Source organism: Oncorhynchus nerka, linkage group LG6 (genome assembly GCF_034236695.1).
Source record: "Oncorhynchus nerka isolate Pitt River linkage group LG6, Oner_Uvic_2.0, whole genome shotgun sequence".
Classification (NCBI taxonomy): Eukaryota; Metazoa; Chordata; class Actinopteri; order Salmoniformes; family Salmonidae; genus Oncorhynchus; species Oncorhynchus nerka.
This window is the reverse complement of record NC_088401.1, coordinates 75725223-75745359: the sequence shown is the minus strand read 5'-3', so window position 1 is coordinate 75745359 and position 20137 is coordinate 75725223. Positions and strand designations below refer to the sequence as shown.

Sequence of the window (20137 nt, the reverse complement as noted above, 5' to 3'; positions counted from 1 at the left end):
ACCAGCCGGAGGAATGGGCGAAGTTCGTGCCCTAGGCAGAGATGGCCCAGAACTTGCTACGCCACTCCTCCACTCACCTTTCTCCCTTTCAATGTGTATTAGGGTATCAGCTGGTTCTGGCTCCTTGTCATCAGAGTCAGACAGAGGCTCCTGCGGCCTCCTGGGAGGCCGCCCACGTCCACCTTCAGCGCACCATACTGCGCCGGAAAGTTGGCACAGACCGTCACAGTGAGGGTCTGGCTCTCGACCCGAAACCTGCCCCTCCGCCTACATTGCTGGAAGCTGGGTCCGCAGTTTGTGGGGCCGTTTAACCTCATAGTCCGCCCCATCCCGCATGCGGTATCGTTACTACAGCCTCAAGCTCATTACCATAACGCAACGTTAGCGATTTCTAAAAATCGCAAATGAAATGAAATAAATATGCCTGCTCTCAAGCTTATCCTTTTCTTAACAATCCTGTCGTCTCAGATTTTCAAAATATGCTTTTGAACCAGAGAAAATCAATAATTTGTGTAAGAGTGGTGATAGCTAGCTTAGCATTTAGCGTTAGCATTTAGCACGCAACATATTCACAAAAACCAGCCAAGGAATCAAATAAAATAATTTACCTTTGAAGAACTTCAGATGTTTCAATGAGGAGACTCAGTTACATAGCAGATGTCCAGTTTTTCCTGAAAGATTCTTGTGTAGGACACATCGTTCCGTTTTGTTACTATGCATTTGGCTACCGAAACTAACCGAAAATTCAGTCACCTACACGTCGAACTTTTTTCCGAAATAACTCCATAATATCGACTGAAACATGGAAAACGTTGTTTGAATCAATCCTGAAGGTGGTTTGTCATATATCTCTCCATTGAAACCCCAGTCCTTGAAGCAAGCTTTGTTCTCTGATTCGAATGGAAAAATACTGGGAGCTGACTTTTGCGCACCAATTGCCACGCAGACACCAAGCGGGACACTTGGCAATTGTAGTCTCTTATGGTCAATCTTCCAATGATATGCCTACAAATACGTCACAATGCTGCAGAGACCTTGGGGAAACAAGAGAAAGTGTCCGTTCATTCCTGTCGCATTCACAGCCATATAAGGCGATCATGGAAAACGTAGCCTCAGAAATCCTGTTCATTGCCTGGTCGGTCAAACATCTTGGTTTTGCCCGAAGCATTTGTTCTAGTGGACTCACAGTGAAAATCTTTGCAGTTCTGGAAACGTAAGAGTGTCTTCTTTCCAAAACTATCAATTCCAAGCATATTCGAGCATCTTTTCATGACAAAATATTGCGCTTAAAACGGGCACGTCTTTTTATCCAAAAATGAAATACTGCCCCTATAGGACTAACAGGTTAAAGTCCTGAGGAGAGTGAACGAGGTATGTTATAGGTTACAGCTACCCACTAATTACCGTATTTAACCCCTCGTTCCATGTGTCTCTCCTCAGGCTGATGGTGGCTGGCCCGCTCCAGAAGGCTGAAGTGCGGGATGTTCCTTCTCCCCTCTGGACATCGAGGGGGTCCCGGCGTACTCGTGGACTGGGAGGGGTATGGTCCGGAGGAGAGATGCTGGGTCAGATCGCCCTGCGCCTCGCCCTCCGGGTCGCCCCCATCTGGGGGGGGGGGGGGGTACTGTCGCGACTTCTAACGAAGTCGAAGCCTCTCCTTGTTCGGGCAGTGCTCGGCGGTCAACGTGGAGTATGTTTAGTTTATTTGTTATTAAATACTCCATTACACTCAGTTTGATTCTCCTGCGCCTGACTTCCCTGCCACCTATACACACGACTCTGACACTACCAGTCACTTTTTATATATAACCCCACCTAAACCACTCCAGTACCTCTACACACCTCTACTGGCACTGACCTGCATATACTTGCATTCTCGTGTTTCTTTAACTATCATCGTAGTTCTTGTGTGGTTTTTACTTAAATGTTTTAATCTTTTTTTCTATTATCTATAATATTATAATTGCATTGTATCCTGTGGTGAATAAACTTTTAAACTTGAAACTTACAATTACATTTAACATTCTAGTAATTTAGAAGCCACTCTTATCCAGAGCAACTTACAGGAACAATTAGGGTTAAATGCCTTGCTGAAGGGCACATCGACAGATTTTTTTCACCTAGTCGGCTCAGGGATTCAGTTATTGGCCCAACACTCTTAACTGCTAGTCTACCCAACTTGAAACACATACACACACACAAGAATTGCCTGAACCCGATTAATCGACCACATTTGCTAGCTTAGTAACATAGTAATTACAACAGGACTGTGACTGTGGCCAAGACTGACCAAGATGACATGGGACTGGGAGGATTGGAATGTGCACCACAAAGCGATGTGGCTGGATTCTCCTGTAATTAGAGCCTACCGACTGGTCTAAGACACTGCATCGCAGTGCTAGCGGCATCACTACAGATTCTGGTTCCATACCAGGCTAGGTTGACTAAGTCGACGCATGGGCGGCGTACTATTGGCCCAGCATTGCCCGGGTTAGGGGAGGATTTTGCCAGGCCAATATGTCGTTGTCCCATCGTGCTCTTTTGACTCCTGTGGCGGGCCGGGTACATACACCCTGACATGGTCGCCAGGTGTACTGTGTTTCCTCCGACACATTGGTGCAGCTGGCTTCCGGGCTAAGCGAGCAGTTTGTCAAGAAGCAGTGTGTCTTGGAAGACGCATGGCTCTCGACCGTCGCCTTTCCCGAGTCCGTACGGGAATTGCAGCGATGGGACAAGAATGAAACTGCCAATTGGGGAGTAAAAAGGCTACATTTTTTAAATAAATATATCGATTCTCCTGTAATTTGTCTGAGAAACCGTCTCAGAACCCTCATAAATAAGGGTAGTTGTGGGAACATTAGTGGTTGTAGCCTGTTTGTGTGTCACCATACTAACGCACCTGATTCAACCTCCAGTTGAATCAGGTGCGTGGACGAACATGATTAGTTCAGGACTAGACAACCCATGTGTAACGTCATGACGTTCACTCATCAGTGTTCTGAGACATAGAGAAGCCGTAGTTCTGTCCCTCTCTGGTAGCGTGTGTCTCTCCTGCCTGCTGGTCTGTCAGTCCCTGGAATAGCAGCTAGCTATGTGACCATGACTACACTCAACTATTTCTGTGAGGAGTGGCTTATGGGAGGCTCCACTACTGCATACGACAACACACACACACAAGCACACACATGCTGAGAAATCACTGTACTACTCAGCAATAGCTTGACTAAAATCTGTCAAAGCCATACAGCATAATAACGACAGCAGACTTTACAGTACAAATCAATGACAACCTCGTATATACAACACCACGTCCATCTTAAAGGGGTTGTTCCAGTTTCCAATGCTGCATTGACTCCAAATGACCCCAGCACTCTCCCTCTTGCTCAACATATGGTTTAATCAGAACACTTTTGGCCTGATTCCATGAGACACGCCTTGTGTATTACAGCTGAATTTCTGGCTGATTTCAAAAGAAAAAAGAATCAGAAGAAAAACAATCATCTGAATCTTTAGCTAGACATTTAACTAGACCTTTAACTAGACCTTCAGATATAGCTTTAACTAGACCTTTAGCTAGACATTTAACTAGACCTTTAACTAGACATTTAACTAGACCTTTAACTAGACCTTTAACTAGACCTTCAGATATACCTTTAACTAGACATTTAACTAGACCTTCAGATATACCTTTAACTAGACCTTTAACTAGACCTTTAACTAGACCTTTAACTAGACCTTTAACTAGACCTTCAGATATACCTTTAACTAGACATTTAACTAGACCTTCAGATATACCTTTAACTAGACCTTTAACTAGACCTTTAACTAGACCTTTAACTAGACCTTCAGATATACCTTTAACTAGACCTTTAACTAGATCTTCAGCTAGACCTTCAGATATATCTTTAACTAGACCTTTAACTAGACCTTAAGATATACCTTTAACTAGACCTTTAACTAGACCTTTAACTAGACCTTCAGATATACCTTTAACTAGACCTTCAGATATACCTTTAACTAGACCTTTAACTAGACCTTCAGATATACCTTTAACTAGACCTTTAACTAGACCTTCAGATATACCTTTAACTAGACCTTTAACTAGACCTTCAGATATACCTTTAACTAGACATTTAACTAGATCTTCAGCTAGACCTTCAGATATATCTTTAACTAGACCTTTAACTAGACCTTTAACTAGACCTTCAGATATATCTTTAACTAGACCTTTAACTAGACCTTTAACTAGACCTTCAGATATAGCTTTAACTATACCTTTAACTAGATCTTCAGCTAGACCTTCAGATATACCTTTAACTAGACCTTTAACTAGACATTTAACTAGACCTTTAACTAGACCTTTAACTAGACCTTCAGATATACCTTTAACTAGACCTTTAACTAGATTTTCAGCTAGACCTTTAGATATACCTTTAACTAGACCTTTAACTATACCTTTAACTAGACCTTTAACTAGACATTTAACTATACCTTTAACTAGACCTTTAACTAGACCTTTAACTATACCTTTAACTAGACCTTTAACTAGACTTTCAACTAGACCTTTAACTAGACATTTAGCTAGACCTTTAACTAGACATTTAACTAGACCTTTAACTAGACCTTCAGATATACCTAGTTAAAGATCTAGTTAAATGTCTAGTTGAAGGTCTAGTTAAAGGTATATCTGAAGGTCTAGTTAAAGGTTGATTGTGGACTTCAGGAAACAGCAGAGGGAACACCCCCTATCCACATCGATGGAACAGTAGTGGAGAGGGTAGTAAGTTTTAAGTTCCTCGGCGTACACATCACAGACAAACTGAATTGGTCCACCCACACAGACAGCATCGTGAAGAAGGCGCAGCAGCGCCTCTTCAACCTCAGGAGGCTGAAGAAATTTGGCTTGTCACCAAAAGCACTCACAAACTTTTACCGCCTGGTACGGCAACTGCTCCGCCCACAACCGTAAGGCTCTCCAGAGGGTAGTGAGGTCTGCACAACGCATCACTGGGGGCAAACTACCTGCCCTCCAGGACACCTACACCACCCGATGCCACAGGAAGGCCATAAAGATCATCAAGGACAGCAACCACCCGAGCCACTGACTGTTCACCCCGCTATCATCCAGAAGGCGAGGTCAGTACAGGTGCATCAAAGCTGGGACCGAGAGACTGAAAAACAGCTTCCATCTCAAGGCCATCAGACTGTTAAACAGCCACCACTAACATTGAGTGGCTGCTGCCAACACACTGACTCAACTCCAGCCACTTTAATAATGGGAATTGATGGGAAATGATGTAAAATATATCACTAGCCACTTTAAACAATGCTACCTAATATAATGTTTACATACCCTACATTATTCATCTCATATGTATACGTATATACTGTACTCTATATCATCTACTGCATCCTTATGTAATACATGTATCACTAGCCACTTTAACTATGCCACTTTGTTTACATACTCATCTCATATGTATATACTGCACTCAATACCCTCTACTGTATCTTGCCTATGCCGCTCTGTACCATCACTCATTCATATATCTTTATGTACATATTCTTTATCCCCTTACACTTGTGTCTATAAGGTAGTAGTTTTGGAATCGTTAGCTAGATTACTTGTTGGTTTTTACTGCATTATCGGAACTAGAAGCACAAGCATTTCGCTACACTCGCACTAACATCTGCTAACCATGTGTATGTGACAAATAAAATTAGATTTGATTTGATTTAGCATCAGCATCTCTGTCTATGAGCCCTGCTGGGTCTCAGCCTCTTTGTCTATGAGTCCTGCTGAGTCTCAGCCTGTCTTTGTCTATGAGCCCTGCTGAGTCTCAGCCTGTCTCTGTCTATGAGTCCTGCTGAGTCTCAGCCTGTCTTTGTCTATGAGCCCTGCTGAGTCTCAGCCTGTCTGTGTCTATGAGTCCTGCTGAGTCTCAGCCTGTCTCTGTCTATGAGTCCTGCTGAGTCTCAGCCTCTCTGTCTATGAGTCCTGCTGAGTCTCAGCCTGTCTCTGTCTATGAGTCCTGCTGAGTCTCAGCCTGTCTCGGTCTATGAGTCCTGCTGAGTCTCAGCCTGTCTCTGTCTATGAGCCCTGCTGAGTCTCAGCCTGTCTTTGTCTATGAGTCCTGCTGAGTCTCAGCCTGTCTCTGTCTATGAGTCCTGCTGAGTCTCAGCCTGTCTTTGTCTATGAGCCCTGCTGAGTCTCAGCCTGTCTCTGTCTATGAGCCCTGCTGAGTCTCAGCCTGTCTTTGTCTATGAGTCCTGCTGAGTCTCAGCCTGTCTCTGTCTATGTGTGCCGCATAAACCAGACCATTAAGCCAGGCGATGTTATGTTACACAGCAGCACAGCATTGTTGTTTAGCCACAGGGTATTTACTGTAAGGAGCTGGTGTGAGCTCTACATCACCTCTGTGGGGTGTTGGTATACAGGGGTGCTCAGTGGTGGAAGGATTAAGTGTTGTAGTATTGTTGCACACGTATGTGTGTGGCGGTTTGTGTGTGTGTGGCGGTTTGTGTGTGTGTGTGTGTGTGTGCGTGTGTGCGTGTGTGCGTGTGAGCTTGTGTATGTGTGTGTGTGTGTGTGTGTGTGTGTGTGTGTGTGTGTGTGTGTGTGTGTGTGTGTGTGTGTGTGTGTGTGTGTGTGTGTGTGTGTGTGTGTGTGTGTGTGTGTGTGTGTGTGTGTGTGTGTGTGTGTGTGTGTGTGTGACTAATACTGTGGTGGTGTAGTGGAATGATGCGGTGTACTCTCAGATCAGGTGTCCCAACTTCATCTGCTCCCCCAAAGGCTTCCTGTTCCTGGCTAGTGTGCAGCAGGTTCATGTCCCCCACCACCCACTGTAACCAGCCACTTAGTAATGTCAGATTTATCTGTCAGGGATCCTGATGGGGTTCTGTCATCACAACTACGTAGTCTTATATCTTCAGATTACTGTAGATCAAAGGAGAACAGCTGTGGATATACCTGATTACTGTAGATCGAAGGAGAACAGCTGTGAATATATTAGATTACTGTAGATCGAAGGAGAACAGCTGTGGATATACTAGATTACTGTAGATCGAAGGAGAACAGCTGTGGATATACTAGATTACTGTAGATCAAAGGAGAACAGCTGTGGATATACTAGATTACTGTAGATCGAAGGAGAACAGCTGTGGATATACTAGATTACTGTAGATCAAAGGAGAACAGCTGTGGATACACTATATTACTGTAGATCAAAGGAGAACAGCTGTGGATATACTAGATTACTGTAGATCGAAGGAGAACAGCTGTGGATATACTAGATTACTGTAGATCGAAGGAGAACAGCTGTGGATATACTAGATTACTGTAGATCAAAGGAGAACAGCTGTGGATATACTAGATTACTGTAGATCGACGCAGAACAGCTGTGGATATACTAGATTACTGTAGATCGAAGGAGAACAGCTGTGTATATACTAGATTACTGTAGATCGAAGGAGAACAGCTGTGGATATACGAGATTACTGTAGGGTGTCAGGGTAGCCTAGAGGTTAGAGCGTTGGGCTTGTATCCGAAAGGTTTCAAGTTCAAATCCCCGAGCTGACTAGGTACAAATCTGTCATTCTACCCCTAAACAAGGCAGTTAACCCACTGTTCCTAGGCCGTCATTGAAAAGAAGAATTTGCCTAGTTAAATAAAATAAAAAGTCACTGGAGAATAGCTGTCAAGTCTGCTTGTCATTTTGCCAGCCCTTCTGTCATTGGCATGAACACATGTCGAGAGGATTTATGGAAAGAGAAAATGTTCTTACGAAGTTAAGAGTAAACTTAAGTTACTTAGGAAATGACATAAGAGGGAACTCTTCAGAACGCTTGCTGGCTGCACATCCTGAAGGTGACCCTTGGCCAGGATACAGGTGCTCTGGTTGAAAGGAGTAGCTGAAGCACGGGCGGGAAGGAGGGAGGGGAGGAGAGGAGGGGTAGAAGGGAGGGGGTGAGAACGGAACATAAATATTATCCTTTCTATAATTACAGCCAGTGACTGAAAGACCAAAAGGATACAGTAGTGTTGTCGTCCCAGACAGGTCTCTCCTAAGTATCACTTCAATATGAGGCCATAGTGACACACTCAATACAGGAAGTTAACCAGATAGCTATAATAATGGTGACCCTAACCATCAAGTTGAAGCCTAGACCATTAGTATAGAAATGTTATTAACTTATAACAGATAGGAGCAACTTGAGGTAAAAGATATATGTATTTTAACTACCTCAGATCTTGAATCTTGATTAAGATGCCTTCCTTCCAATCCAAAACAGACCCTAAACTGACATTAGATCAGTGTCTAGAGGTAACTTTGTAGCATCATGATTCTGAGGTTAAAACACTCAGTGTATAGATAGCAACAGGATACAGGATATGAGTTATTACAGCTTTTACACATGCAGCCCAATTATTGGCAAAAAATCTGATCTGATTGGTCAAAGGACCAATTAGTAGAAACAAATCAGAATTGTTCTGTCTGTGTAAATGCAGCCGTCGTAACACAGATAACACATAATACAATGACTTCGGGGATTCAGAGAAAAAAATACTTTATTTTCTGAGAAGAAAAACATTTTTTATTTTACTAGAAATCACTTCAAAACTGCAGGTTGTGTCCAGGATGTTTTTCTAGGGGAGGGTTATTCGTTTTTAAAAAGGCTGAACACTTGAATGAATTCACATTTCATCATGATCTTTGCATGGATCTCAGTGTATATTACAGTACAGTAAATATCCATATTATAGTAACTATAGTATATCCCTAACCACACCCACCACGCTAAAACAAGACAACACAACTGGCATGGTAACATAAATAAATAACAGAAATTGGAGATAACATTTTTGGAGATTTATGTCCTACTAATTTCTCAAAGACAATAAAAACTACACCACTTGTGTATGTTTCTATTTTCCAACACTCGCTACAATGACTGGACTCAACAAGGCACCAGAGTTTGCGTTGGATCTATTCCACATCCTGATTGTAATACAGAAATATTTAAACTGGATTCTAGACGAAACATTCTAGAATATTTCCTATATTTTGGGATTCTAGAATAGTCAATTCTATTCAATTCACTTCTATGTCTGGATGTTTTGTATGTCTTCTTCACAGAGTCAAACACAGAAGACCAATGCAACCACGTCATAATGGTACACACAGAGAGACCTGTCAGTGGTACATTGGTATAGTTCAACACACTGTTGTTTATTGAATCAATCAATCAAGCAACCAACTAATCACAGTGGTGTGTGTTCTCAGCAGCCTGTACACAGAGTGCTGATATCAAAGTCAGCAATCAGGTACATCTATGAGACCAAGAGGACACTTACGTTCAAATGTCTATTTCTCCAAATATACTGTACATTTTTTATTCATTTTATCTTCATTTTCATCAATAAATATTATTTAACATTTAAATATAAAAACACAAGGATGACCTTATAGATAACCTTTACAAACTGGAAGTGCATCTTTGGTTGAAAGGAGTTAAATATCTGCATAAATATAGCAACATCACATCAATAAATAAATTAAAAGACAAATATATGGTATAAATAACAGTTTTACAGTACACTAGAAAACGACAAAGAATGAGCATATGAAGGAAAATACAAAATGCTGATTGGTAAAAACACTCCTGTTGAAGAAAGACCATGGTTCTCTCTGTTTCTGGCAGATGACGAGAAGATGGTGTCCTTTTAGGCTGAGACTCCTGGTAGTCTTTTTTAACATAGCCAAGAAGCAGCACTGATCCAGGGATGTTTCCACAAAGCATCTCTGATAGGAGTGTGCTGATATAGGGCCTGTCACTATAATGTTATTCACAATGATCTAAAGGCAAAACTGATCCAAGATCAGCTCTCCTTCCTCGAGACACTTTGTGGATACGGGCCCAGAAATGTTCCTTCTCTTCATCTCAGCTTCCATATTGTCATCACCACTCCAGTCTTTTCTCCCAGCCAATCAGAGTTCCAGTTTTAGCCAGGCTCTCTCCTGATAGGTTGCAGGGCTTACCGCAGAATCGAGCTACCCAATCACATCTGTTCATCAGTAAGATGGGTTGGGGCTATGTGTCCAGATCACGGCCATCCAGTCCCCCTCTCTGCCATAACTTCCAGGTCTCTCTGCGTTCTCTCTTGGCTTTTTTTCACTTCTTCTTTTCTATTTTGAGGTAGAATTTCCCTATCCTGTCCTGAAATAAAAGACACAATAAGCAATCAAGTTTCTTTCAACACTCAGACCGTGTGAAAACAAAACCCAGACTAATCTTTCACAATCATACTGTAATGTTATGATGACATTTTACTTTCTGTCTAACTCCTATCAATTTAGGAGGGGAACTAACATTTCAGTTCAGGACTTGAAAAGAGAGGAGTTTGGTGTTTCCTTGGTAACTCACCGTTCTCTCCAGCTCTTCAATGGTTGGGTGCTGATCCCAGTTTGACCTTCTCCTCGTGCTCTATGTCGTATGCTCCTCGCTTGTGAAACCTGGAGAAAAACAACAGGGTTAAGACCTGTGGATCCTGGAAATGTTTTGGAACAACAGCACCTGTGGTTACAATAATTATTGTTGTCAGGTGAGAACAATAGTGCTAAACTATAACCATGCTGATCTACCCTGTCATGTTTGTTATAGCCTCATTTCCCATTCCTCTACATTCAATTAGGTTGTGTACTATTCATTTCCTGTTGGCCCATTTCCACAATACAGTGCCAATACTGACTGTATCAATCTCCAGCTGCTGCATAATGCATTGTGTCATACAGCTGTACTGGTGGTAAAAAAAAAAGTGGGTAAAGTGGTGTGTGTGTGTGTGTGTGTGTGTGTGTGTGTGTGTGTGTGTGTGTAGTACTGACCTGAGCACCAGCAGCAGGCCTATGATGGTGAGACAGACAGAGGACAACACCACTGCCACCACAGCCAGAGCTGTGGTCCGGCTGTATCCTCCCACGTCCCTCCCCTCTGAAGCCAGCGTGAACAGGTGACACCGCTCCCCAGAGTAACTGGGACGACATCTGCACAAGGAGAAAGAGAGAGGGAGAGGGAGAGAGAGAGAGGTGAGATGGTACTCATGCAACATGCAGTACAACAGGCATTTTGTTCCTCTGGAGACAGAGACAGACAGAGACAGACAGAGACAGACAGAGACAGACAGGTTTATTACATGCATGACGGAGCTTTGATGTCCCTCAGGTAATGACAGCTGCCATGGATACAGAAGTCCTTATACTTCTTCAGACAAGGGTTCCTCTTCTTTCCCTTTCCCTTCTTCCTCCCCTTTCCTCTCCTCCTCTTCCCCTCACTCCTCTCAGCTTCCAAGATGGCCGATGGGTCTTTAGGTTTAGTCGACAATGCAACTAAAAAAGAAAAGAACACAGACAAATTAATCCACACATCTAGCCAACACACCTCAAAGAACACAGACAACTGAATCCACGGATCTAGCCAACACACCTCAAAGAACACAGACAACTGAATCCACGGATCTAGCCAACACACCTCATAGAGCACAGACAACTGAATCCACAGATCTAGCCAACACACCTCAAAGAACACAGACAACTGAATCCACAGATCTAGCCAACACACCACAGATCTAGCCAACACACCTCATAGAACACATTTTTACTGTCACATACACTGGATAGGTGCAATGTGTTGTTTTACAGGGTCAGCCATAGTAGTATGGCACCCCTGGAGCAAATGAAGGTTAAGTGCCTTGCTCAAGGGCACGCCGGCAGATTTTTCACCTTGTCGGCTCAGATATTCGAACCAGCAACCTTTCGGTTACTGGCCCAATGCTCTAACCACTAGGCTACCTGGTCCATACAGTCAATTTAACTAGAGGTTACATAGCAACAGGTGTTAAAATGGAACTGACTGACAACCTGCCAGATAAACTCATGAATAACAGTGTAATAAATCATAAAGGGTATTCTAATACATGTGTCAGTCAGGATTCCAGAACCTATAAACAACAGGATGATGTTTTACAACAGAGCAATAAACAAACAAATCACAGTGAGTTACTAAATACCTCGAGGTAATTCCACCTCATATTCCCCTGAGGCATCTTCTTCATCTTCATGGTAGTAATCATAGTACTCCTCATCCTCCAACACTGGACCCTCCACGCCGTGATGACTCTTCTCCCTCCCTCCCTCCATCCTTCTGTCGCTCAGGACATCCAACAAGTTGATCAATTCTGTGTGCTGCGGTGGCCTCTCACTCTCATACCTGTCCACCACAGCTCCGCTCACCAACCTCGAGGCCACTGGAAAACACAAGGTTAACGTGTTATCTTTATTGATGCTACACCATTCAGTAGTCTGTGGTTTAGAGATGTACACTAGATTCTGACTGACACTGTGAGGAGTTAACCAGGTGAAAAACACTGGTTGAAATGGGTTATTTTCAAGCAGTTTTGCTCACTGAGAACACAAGCTTTTACTTTCCAACACAGTCATTCATTCAGGTGCAAAGAAAATAGAGGGGTTTGAGTGGGTAAGTTTAAACATGACTCTAGACTAAGAGTCCTGCATGAGGCCCCATGACCCCTTCGGGTGAGCCTATACAACTGGATAGTTGCATTTCAGCTCCAAGAACTGTGAGGCACCCAAAAACACCATGCATGTACAGTATTCTGTACAGGGGAGACTATAATCCTGCTTGGCTATGGTACACAACATGTTGCATAGACAGACAGTTACCTAATGTACAAGAATATGAGTTAAAAATAAGTATATCCAGTTACATAAAGCATGTTTTAAAATAGAAAGATGACCACACTTCGTTCTTGAATAGCATAGGCTGGCCTACACCTTATGAAAATCATTAACTCTTCTTTTAAAAGTTTATGAGACATGCTCAGAAGGTCATGCTTGAAAAGTTCACACTCTTGTACAGTCAACAAGTGTAACTCCAAGACCTGTCTCTTATGAATACGAAATAGACCCCTTAGGAGGAATCAAGTCTAGGAGAAACTAGTACCACCAATAGTTAATCAAGTGTTAAAGTATAAACGCTACAGAAAAGGAACTATGTCATCTGACTTGAGATATAAAAGTGTAACTTGATACTTACCAAAGGCATGGACGAGCAGGAGCGCAACTCGTAGAATCCTCATGTCTTCGAACTTCAAATCACCACCAACTGTAATTCTGCAAAAATCACTGTATGTCGTTTTCCTATATATTGTCCACGTACTCGATATTGCTACTCTTAAAAAGTTCCTAGTAGGCCTATGCCTTTTCTTCGTGGGAGTTTCTTATTCAAGATGCCGGGCGCGTCTCGGGTAGCGGTTTACGGTGGCGCACACAAACACAGCCGTGGCAGAGTCGGGACGAGTAGAAGGAGCGCCAGACTAAAGGCGTCACGATTTATATAGACTGGCTCGACCACGCCTCGACAGTAGGTAGGCAGGCTACTGTAATCTACACTGAACAAAAATATAAACGCAACATGTAAAGTGTTGGTCCCCTGATTTATGAGCTGAAACATAATATCCCAGAAATGTTCCATATGCACACATATATTATTTCTCTGTAATTTTGTTCACAAATGTCTTTACATCATTGTTAGTGACCATTTCTCCTTTGCCAAAAGAATCCATCCACCGGACAGGTGTGGCATATCAAGAACCAGATTAAACAGCATAGCCTAGTGGTTAGAGCGTTGGCCTAGTAACCAAAAGGTTGCAAATTCAAATCCCCAAGCTGACAAGGTACAAATCTGTCGTTCTGCCCCTGAACAGGCAGTTAACCCACTGTTCCTAGGCCATCATTGAAAATAAGAATTTGTTTGTGGACTTGCCTAGTTAAATAAAGGTAAAATAAAATTTAAAAACACAGGTGCACCTTGTGCTGGGGGACAATAAAAGGCCACTCTAAAATGTGAAGTATTGTCACACAACTCCACAGATGTTTTGATGGAGCATGCAATTGGCATGCTGACTGCAGGAATGTCCACCAGAGCAGTTTCCAGAGAATTGAATTTGGCAGTACGTCCAACCGGCCTCACAACCGCAGACCACATGTAACCACGCCAGCCCAGCACCCCCACATCTGACTTCAAAACTGTGGGATCATCTGAGACCAGCCACCCAGACAGCTGATGAAACTGTGGGTTTGCACAACCGAATAATTTCTGCACAAACTGTTAGGAATTGTCTCAGGGAAGCTCATCTGCGTGCTCGATGTCCTCACCAGGGTCTTGACCTGACTGCAGTTCGACATCGTAACTGACTTCAGTGGGAAACTGCTCACCTTCAATGGCCACTGGCTGTAAAAGTGTGCTCTTCACGGGTGAATCCCGATTTCAACTGTACCGGGCAGATGGCGGCATGTGGGCCAGCGGTTTGCTGATGTCAACGTTGTGAACAGAGGTCCCCATGGTGAGGGTGGTACGGACAACAAACAAAATTACATTTTATCTATGGCAATGTGAATGCATAGAAATACCGTGACAAGACCCTGAGGCCCATTGTTGTGCCGTTCATCCGCCCCCATCACAACATGTTTCAGCATGATAATGCACAGCCCCATGTCGCAAGGATCTGTACACAATTCCTGGAGGCTGAAAATGTCCTAGTTCTTCCATGGCCTGTATACTCACCAGACATGTCACCCATTGAGCATGTTTGGGATGCTGGTCAATGTTGCATTAGTATTTTTGCTCAATGTAATTATCACAACATGTTTACATGCTATACACCTAATTATAATGGTTTGTACAGTTGAAGTCGGAAGTTTACATACACCGTAGCCAAATACAGTGGGGCAAAAAAGTATTTAGTCAGCCACCAATTGTGCAAGTTCTCCCACTTAAAAAGATGAGAGAGGCCTGTAATTTTCATCACCGGTACACTTCAACTATGACAGATAAAATGAGAAAAAAAATCCAGAAAATCACATTGTAGGATTTTTTATGAATTTATTTGCAAATTATGGTGCTTCGTAAGAAGCATTTCAAGGTCCTGGAGTGGCCTAGCCAGTCTCCAGATCTCAACCCCATAGAAAATCTTTGGAGGGAGTTGAAAGTCCATGTTGCCCAGCAACAGCCCCAAAACATCACTGCTCTAGAGGAGATCTACATGGAGATCTACATGGAGGAATGGGCCAAACAGAGCTGGTGTAACTGGGTCAGGTTTTCGGTCTCCTTGCTCACACATGCTTTTTCAGTTCTGCCCACACATTTTCTATAGGATTGAGGTCAGGGCTTTGTGATGGCCACTCCAATACCTTGACTTTGTTGTCCTTAAGCCATTTTGCCACAACTTTGGAAGTATGCTTGGGGTCATTGTCCATTTGGAAGACCCATATTGGGGTTTTGGAGCAGTGGCTTCTTCCTTGCTGAGCGGCCTTTCAGGTTATGTCAAAATAGGACTTGTTTTACTGTGGATATAGATAATTTTGTACCTGTTTCCTCCAGCATCTTCACAAGGTCCTTTGTTGTTCTGGGATTGTTTTGCAGTTTTCGCACCAAAGTATGTTCATCTCTAGGAGACAGAACGTGTCTCCTTCCTGTATGGTATGACAGCTGCGTCGTCCCATGGTGGTTATACTTGCGTACTATTGTTTGTACAGATTAAGAGGCACTGAGTTTGAAGTGAGGCCTTGAAATACATCCACAGGTACACCTCCAATTGACTCAAAGGATGTCAATTAGCCTGTCATTTTCTGGAATTTTCCATCCTGTTTAAAGGCACAGTCAACTTAGTGTTTTTAAACTTCTGACCCACTGTAACTATGATACAGTGAATTATAAGTGAAATAATCTGTCTGTAAACAATTGTTGGAACAATTACTTGTGTCATGCACAGAGTAGATGTCCTAACCGACTTGCCAAAACTATAGTTTGTTAACGATAAATTTGTGGAGTGGTTGAAAAACAACTTTTAATGACTCCAACCTACGTGTATGTAAACTTCCGACTTCAAATGTACTTATAGAGTGGTTTAAGCCATATACATGGGTTATAAAGTTACAACAAACGAATGTAGGCTAAATAAAAATGTGTCTAATTTTATTGACTGCATTTTAGTTGAAAAAGATAACAGAAAAGTGCATTGTGTCACATCATATCGCTGATCATATTGTGCCTCTTTCTGTATCATTTGAATGAATGTGAATAAAGGACTTGTGAAAAGTTACCGTTTGACCTGTGACTACATTAATAGAAAAATATTGCAAATTATGACATTCAGGGTCAGTTTAATAATAGGGCACAGTTTAATACGCCTGGTCATGGACTAAAAACCATGGAGATTCAATGGAGATTCCCTATTGAAAGATCCACTTAGTCCAGGACTAGACTTAATCTATAACCTGGAAACCAGCTAAACATGTTTTAAACTGGTTTAAATCTATAATAATATGTTGTCAACCAAAAGCTACTGATCTGAATGCAGTTCTGGGTCTGTAACCTCAGTTTCATCATATACCTTCATACGCAATGGATACACACCTGAAGGACACGGGACAATATCAATAGGGACATCTAGTGGCTTGAAATGGATACACATCTATAACCTCATAAACATTGTATGTTGTCCCCAATAGTTAGCTTCGCTTAAAAATGTCGTAACATATTATTTTGACTATTTATTTGGAAAGAAAACACTTTAAACGATGTGAAACGAATCCAAGAACACTTACTGAATCACTGAAAATCATAACTGGATTACTTTGGACTTTTCGCAGGCATCATAGACGATTGCTCTGGCCTGCAGTCACATGTTCTATTAGTTAAAAAAAAAAAAAAATGGCCGACGAGGTAAGGGAAACAAACACAGTTGTTGAAGAAAGCGACGTCAAAGAGGAACCCAAAGTTTTGGAAGTTCTTCCAGACAGCCACCCTGTTGGCATTAGTAGCGATGAAGAGGCGCCAATAGACAAACCGGCGACCGAGAGCAATTGGTCAACACCAATCCTGTCGCTGGCACGGAAGGCGACCGAGACGATAAGCAGTGGGGTCAGCTACGGTGCAGCTTTGAGAAACGCAACATCGTCGGGATCTGCCGGTAGCTCTCCTACCAGTCCGACTACACAAAAGTCTACCGAGAATGACACCAACCAATACCTACCAGGCACGTAAGGTTATTGTATTTCACGCCCATATGGAAGCATATAAACTTACTAGGGAGTTACGTGCTGAACAACTTCCCTCTTCTGCATCTCTGCTGTCAACACAGCACATGACTCCTGCCTGGCGAGGAAATTAGAATGGCATGCTTAAGCAACATAAATCTAGACTAACAGTCTATATTTAACCGTGGTCATGTTTTAGTGGTTTAAAAAAATAATACTTTTGCACAGAAACTCAGATTATGATCCCTTCCCGCCTATTTTTATCTCCACATTTCAATGTAAGGTCTTTATTGTCATGGGAAACATATGTTGACATTGCCAAAGCAAGTGAAATAAACAATACAAAATTAAAGGTAATACAGTAAAAAGAATAAAGACATTTCAAATGTCATTATGTTCATATATAGTGTTGTCACCAAAGCCCCATATACTACCCACCATTGCGACCTGTACGCTCTCGTTGGCTGGCCCTCGCGTCATACTCGTCGCCAAACCCACTGGCTCCATGTCATCTACAAGACCCTGCTAGGTAAAGTCCCCCCTTATCTCAGCTCGTTGGTCACCATAGCATCTCCCACCTGTAGCACACGCTCCAGCAGGTATATCTCTCTAGTCACCCCCAAAACCAATTCTTTCTTTGGCCGCCTCTCCTTCCAGTTCTCTGCTGCCAATGACTGGAACGAACTACAAAAATCTCTGAAACTGGAAACACTTATCTCCCTCACTAGCTTTAAGCACCAACTGTCAGAGCATCTTACAGATTACTGCACCTGTACATAGCCCACCTATAATTTAGCCCAAACAACTACCTCTTTCCCAACTGTATTTAATTTATTTATTTATTTTGCTCCTTTGCACCCCATTATTTTTATTTCTACTTTGCACATTCTTCCATTGCAAAACTACCATTCCAGTGTTTTACCTGCTATATTGTATTTACTTTGCCACCATGGCCTTTTTTGCCTTTACCTCCCTTCTCTCCTCATTTGCTCACATTGTATATAGACTTGTTTATACTGTATTATTGACTGTATGTTTGTTTTACTCCATGTGTAACTCTGTGTCGTTGTACCTGTCGAACTGCTTTGCTTTATCTTGGCCAGGTCGCAATTGTAAATGAGAACTTGTTCTCAACTTGCCTACCTGGTTAAATAAAGGTGAAATAAAAAATAAATAAATAAAATGATGTGCAAATAGTTAAAGTACAAAATAATAAAATAAATAAACATAAATATGGGTTGTATTTACAATGGTGTTTGTTCTTCACTGGTTGCCCTTTTTCTTGTGGCAACATGTCACAAATCTTGCTGCTGTGATAGCACACTGGCATTTCACCCAATAGATTGTTTTTTAAATTCTTTGTAGGTCTGTGTAATCTGAGGGAAATATGTGTCTCTAATATGGTCATACATTTGGCAGGAGGTTAGGAAGTGCAGCTCAGCTTCCACCTCATTTTGTGGGCAGTGAGCACAGCCTATCTTCTCTTGAGAGCCATGTCTGCCTACGGCGGCCTTTCTCAATAGCATGGCTATGCTCACATAGTCTGTACATGGTCAAAGCTTTCCTTAATGTTGGGTCAGTCACAGTGGTCAGGTATTCTGCCACTCTGTACTCTGTTTAGGTCCAAACAGCATTCTAGTTTGCTCTGTTTTTATATTTATAAATTCTTTCCAATGTGTCAAGTAATTATCTTTTTGTTTTCTCATGATTTGTTAGGGTCTAATTGTGTTGCTATCCTGGGGCTCTGTGGGGTGTGTTTGTGAACAGAGCCCCAGGACCAGCTTGCTTAGGGGACTCTTTGCCAGGTTCATCTCTCTCAAGGTGATGGCTTTGTTATGGAAGGTTTGGGAATCACTTCCTTTTAGGTGGTTGTAGAATTTAATGGCTCTTTTCTGGATTTTGATAATTAGAGGGTATCAGCCTAATTCTGCTCTGCATGCATTATTTGGTGGTTTACGTTGTACGCTGAGGATATTTTTGGCAAATTCTGCATGCAGTCTCAATTTGGTGTTTGTCCCATTTTGTGAAGTCTTGGTTGGTGAGCGGACCCCAGACCTCACAACCATAAAGGGCAATGGGTTCTATAACTGATTCAAGTACTTTTAGCCAGATCCTAATTGGTATGTTGAATTTTATGTTCCTTTTGATGGCATAGAAGGCCCTTCTTGCCTTGTCTCTCAGATCGTTCACAGCTTTGTGGAAGTTACCTGTGGTGCTGATGTTTAGGCCAAGGTATGTATAGTTTTTTTGTGTGCTCTAGGGCAACAGTGTCTAGATGGAATTTGTATTTGTGGTCCTGGCGACTGGACCTTTTGTAAAACACCATTATTTTGGTCTTAGTGAGATTCACTGTCAGGGCCCAGGTCTGGCAGAATCTGTGCAGAAGATCTAGGTGCTGCTGTAGGTCCTCCTTGGTTGGGGATAGAAGCACCAGATCATCAGCAAACAGTAGACATTTGATTTAAGATTCTAGTAGGGTGAGGCCGGGTGCTGCAGACTGCTGTAGTGCCCTCACCAATTCGTTGATATATATGTTGAAGAGGGTGGGGCTTAAGCTGCATCCCTGTCTCTCCCCACGGCCCTGTGGGGAAAAAAAATGTTTTTTGCCAATTTTAACCGCACACTTGTTGTTTGTGTACATGGATTTTATAACATTGTATGTTTTTCCCCCAACACCCCTTTCCATCAATTTGTATAGCAGACCCTCATGCCAAATTGAGTCAGAAGCTTTTTGACATCAGCAAAGCATGAGAAGACTTTGCCTTTGTTTTGGTTTGTTTGTCCATTAGGGTGTGCAGGGTGAATACATGGTCTGTCATATAGTAATTTGGTAAAAAGACAATTTGACATCTGCTCAGTAAATTGTTTTCACTGAGGAAATGTACGAGTCTGCTGGTAATGACAATGCAGAGGATTTTCCCAAGGTTGCTGTTGACGCATATCCCACGGTAGTTATTGGGGTCAAATTTGTCTCCACTTTTGTGGATTGGGGTGATCAGTCATTGGTTACAAATATCGGGGAA

The 20137-nt window shown here is 42.4% G+C and overlaps 2 protein-coding genes across 6 annotated transcripts in view; one reads left to right on the top strand and one right to left on the bottom strand.

Moving 5' to 3' along the window:
• Window positions 1-8551: 8551 nt before the first annotated feature.
• On the bottom strand, window positions 8552-16788 carry LOC115130968 (proheparin-binding EGF-like growth factor). The gene is made up of 6 exons (XM_029662574.2): window positions 13111-16788; window positions 12065-12301; window positions 11192-11384; window positions 10884-11042; window positions 10426-10514; window positions 8552-10218 (listed from the first exon to the last, which is right to left on the bottom strand). The coding sequence occupies exons 1-5, from the start codon at window positions 13151-13153 to the stop codon at window positions 10442-10444; spliced, it is 705 nt and encodes a 234-aa protein (XP_029518434.1). The 5' UTR covers window positions 13154-16788; the 3' UTR covers window positions 8552-10218; window positions 10426-10441.
• Window positions 16771-20137, top strand: part of LOC115130965 (RUN and FYVE domain-containing protein 1) — a 22199-nt gene continuing 18832 nt past the window's right edge. For 3 of the 5 annotated variants that reach the window (XM_029662568.2, XM_029662567.2, XM_065019869.1), the window contains exon 1: window positions 16771-17113. In XM_029662568.2, coding sequence (XP_029518428.1) covers window positions 16789-17113 — 325 coding nt within the window. In that variant the 5' untranslated portion in view covers window positions 16771-16788. Of the gene's footprint in view, window positions 17118-20137 lie in introns of all 5 variants that reach the window. The other 2 variants (XM_029662570.2, XM_029662569.2) reach the window with 2 other exon arrangements.

Bases quoted from the DNA above. Each gene is read 5' to 3' on its own strand.
- LOC115130968 (XM_029662574.2), bottom strand. From the start codon at position 13,153: ATGAGGATTCTACGAGTTGCGCTCCTGCTCGTCCATGCCTTTG. The intron at 11,385-12,064 runs GTATTTAGTAAC...TTTCTTTTTTAG, and splicing joins TGAGGTGGAATTACCTCGAG to TTGCATTGTCGACTAAACCT. The intron at 11,043-11,191 runs GTAATAAACCTG...CTCCTTGTGCAG, and splicing joins ATCAAAGCTCCGTCATGCAT to ATGTCGTCCCAGTTACTCTG.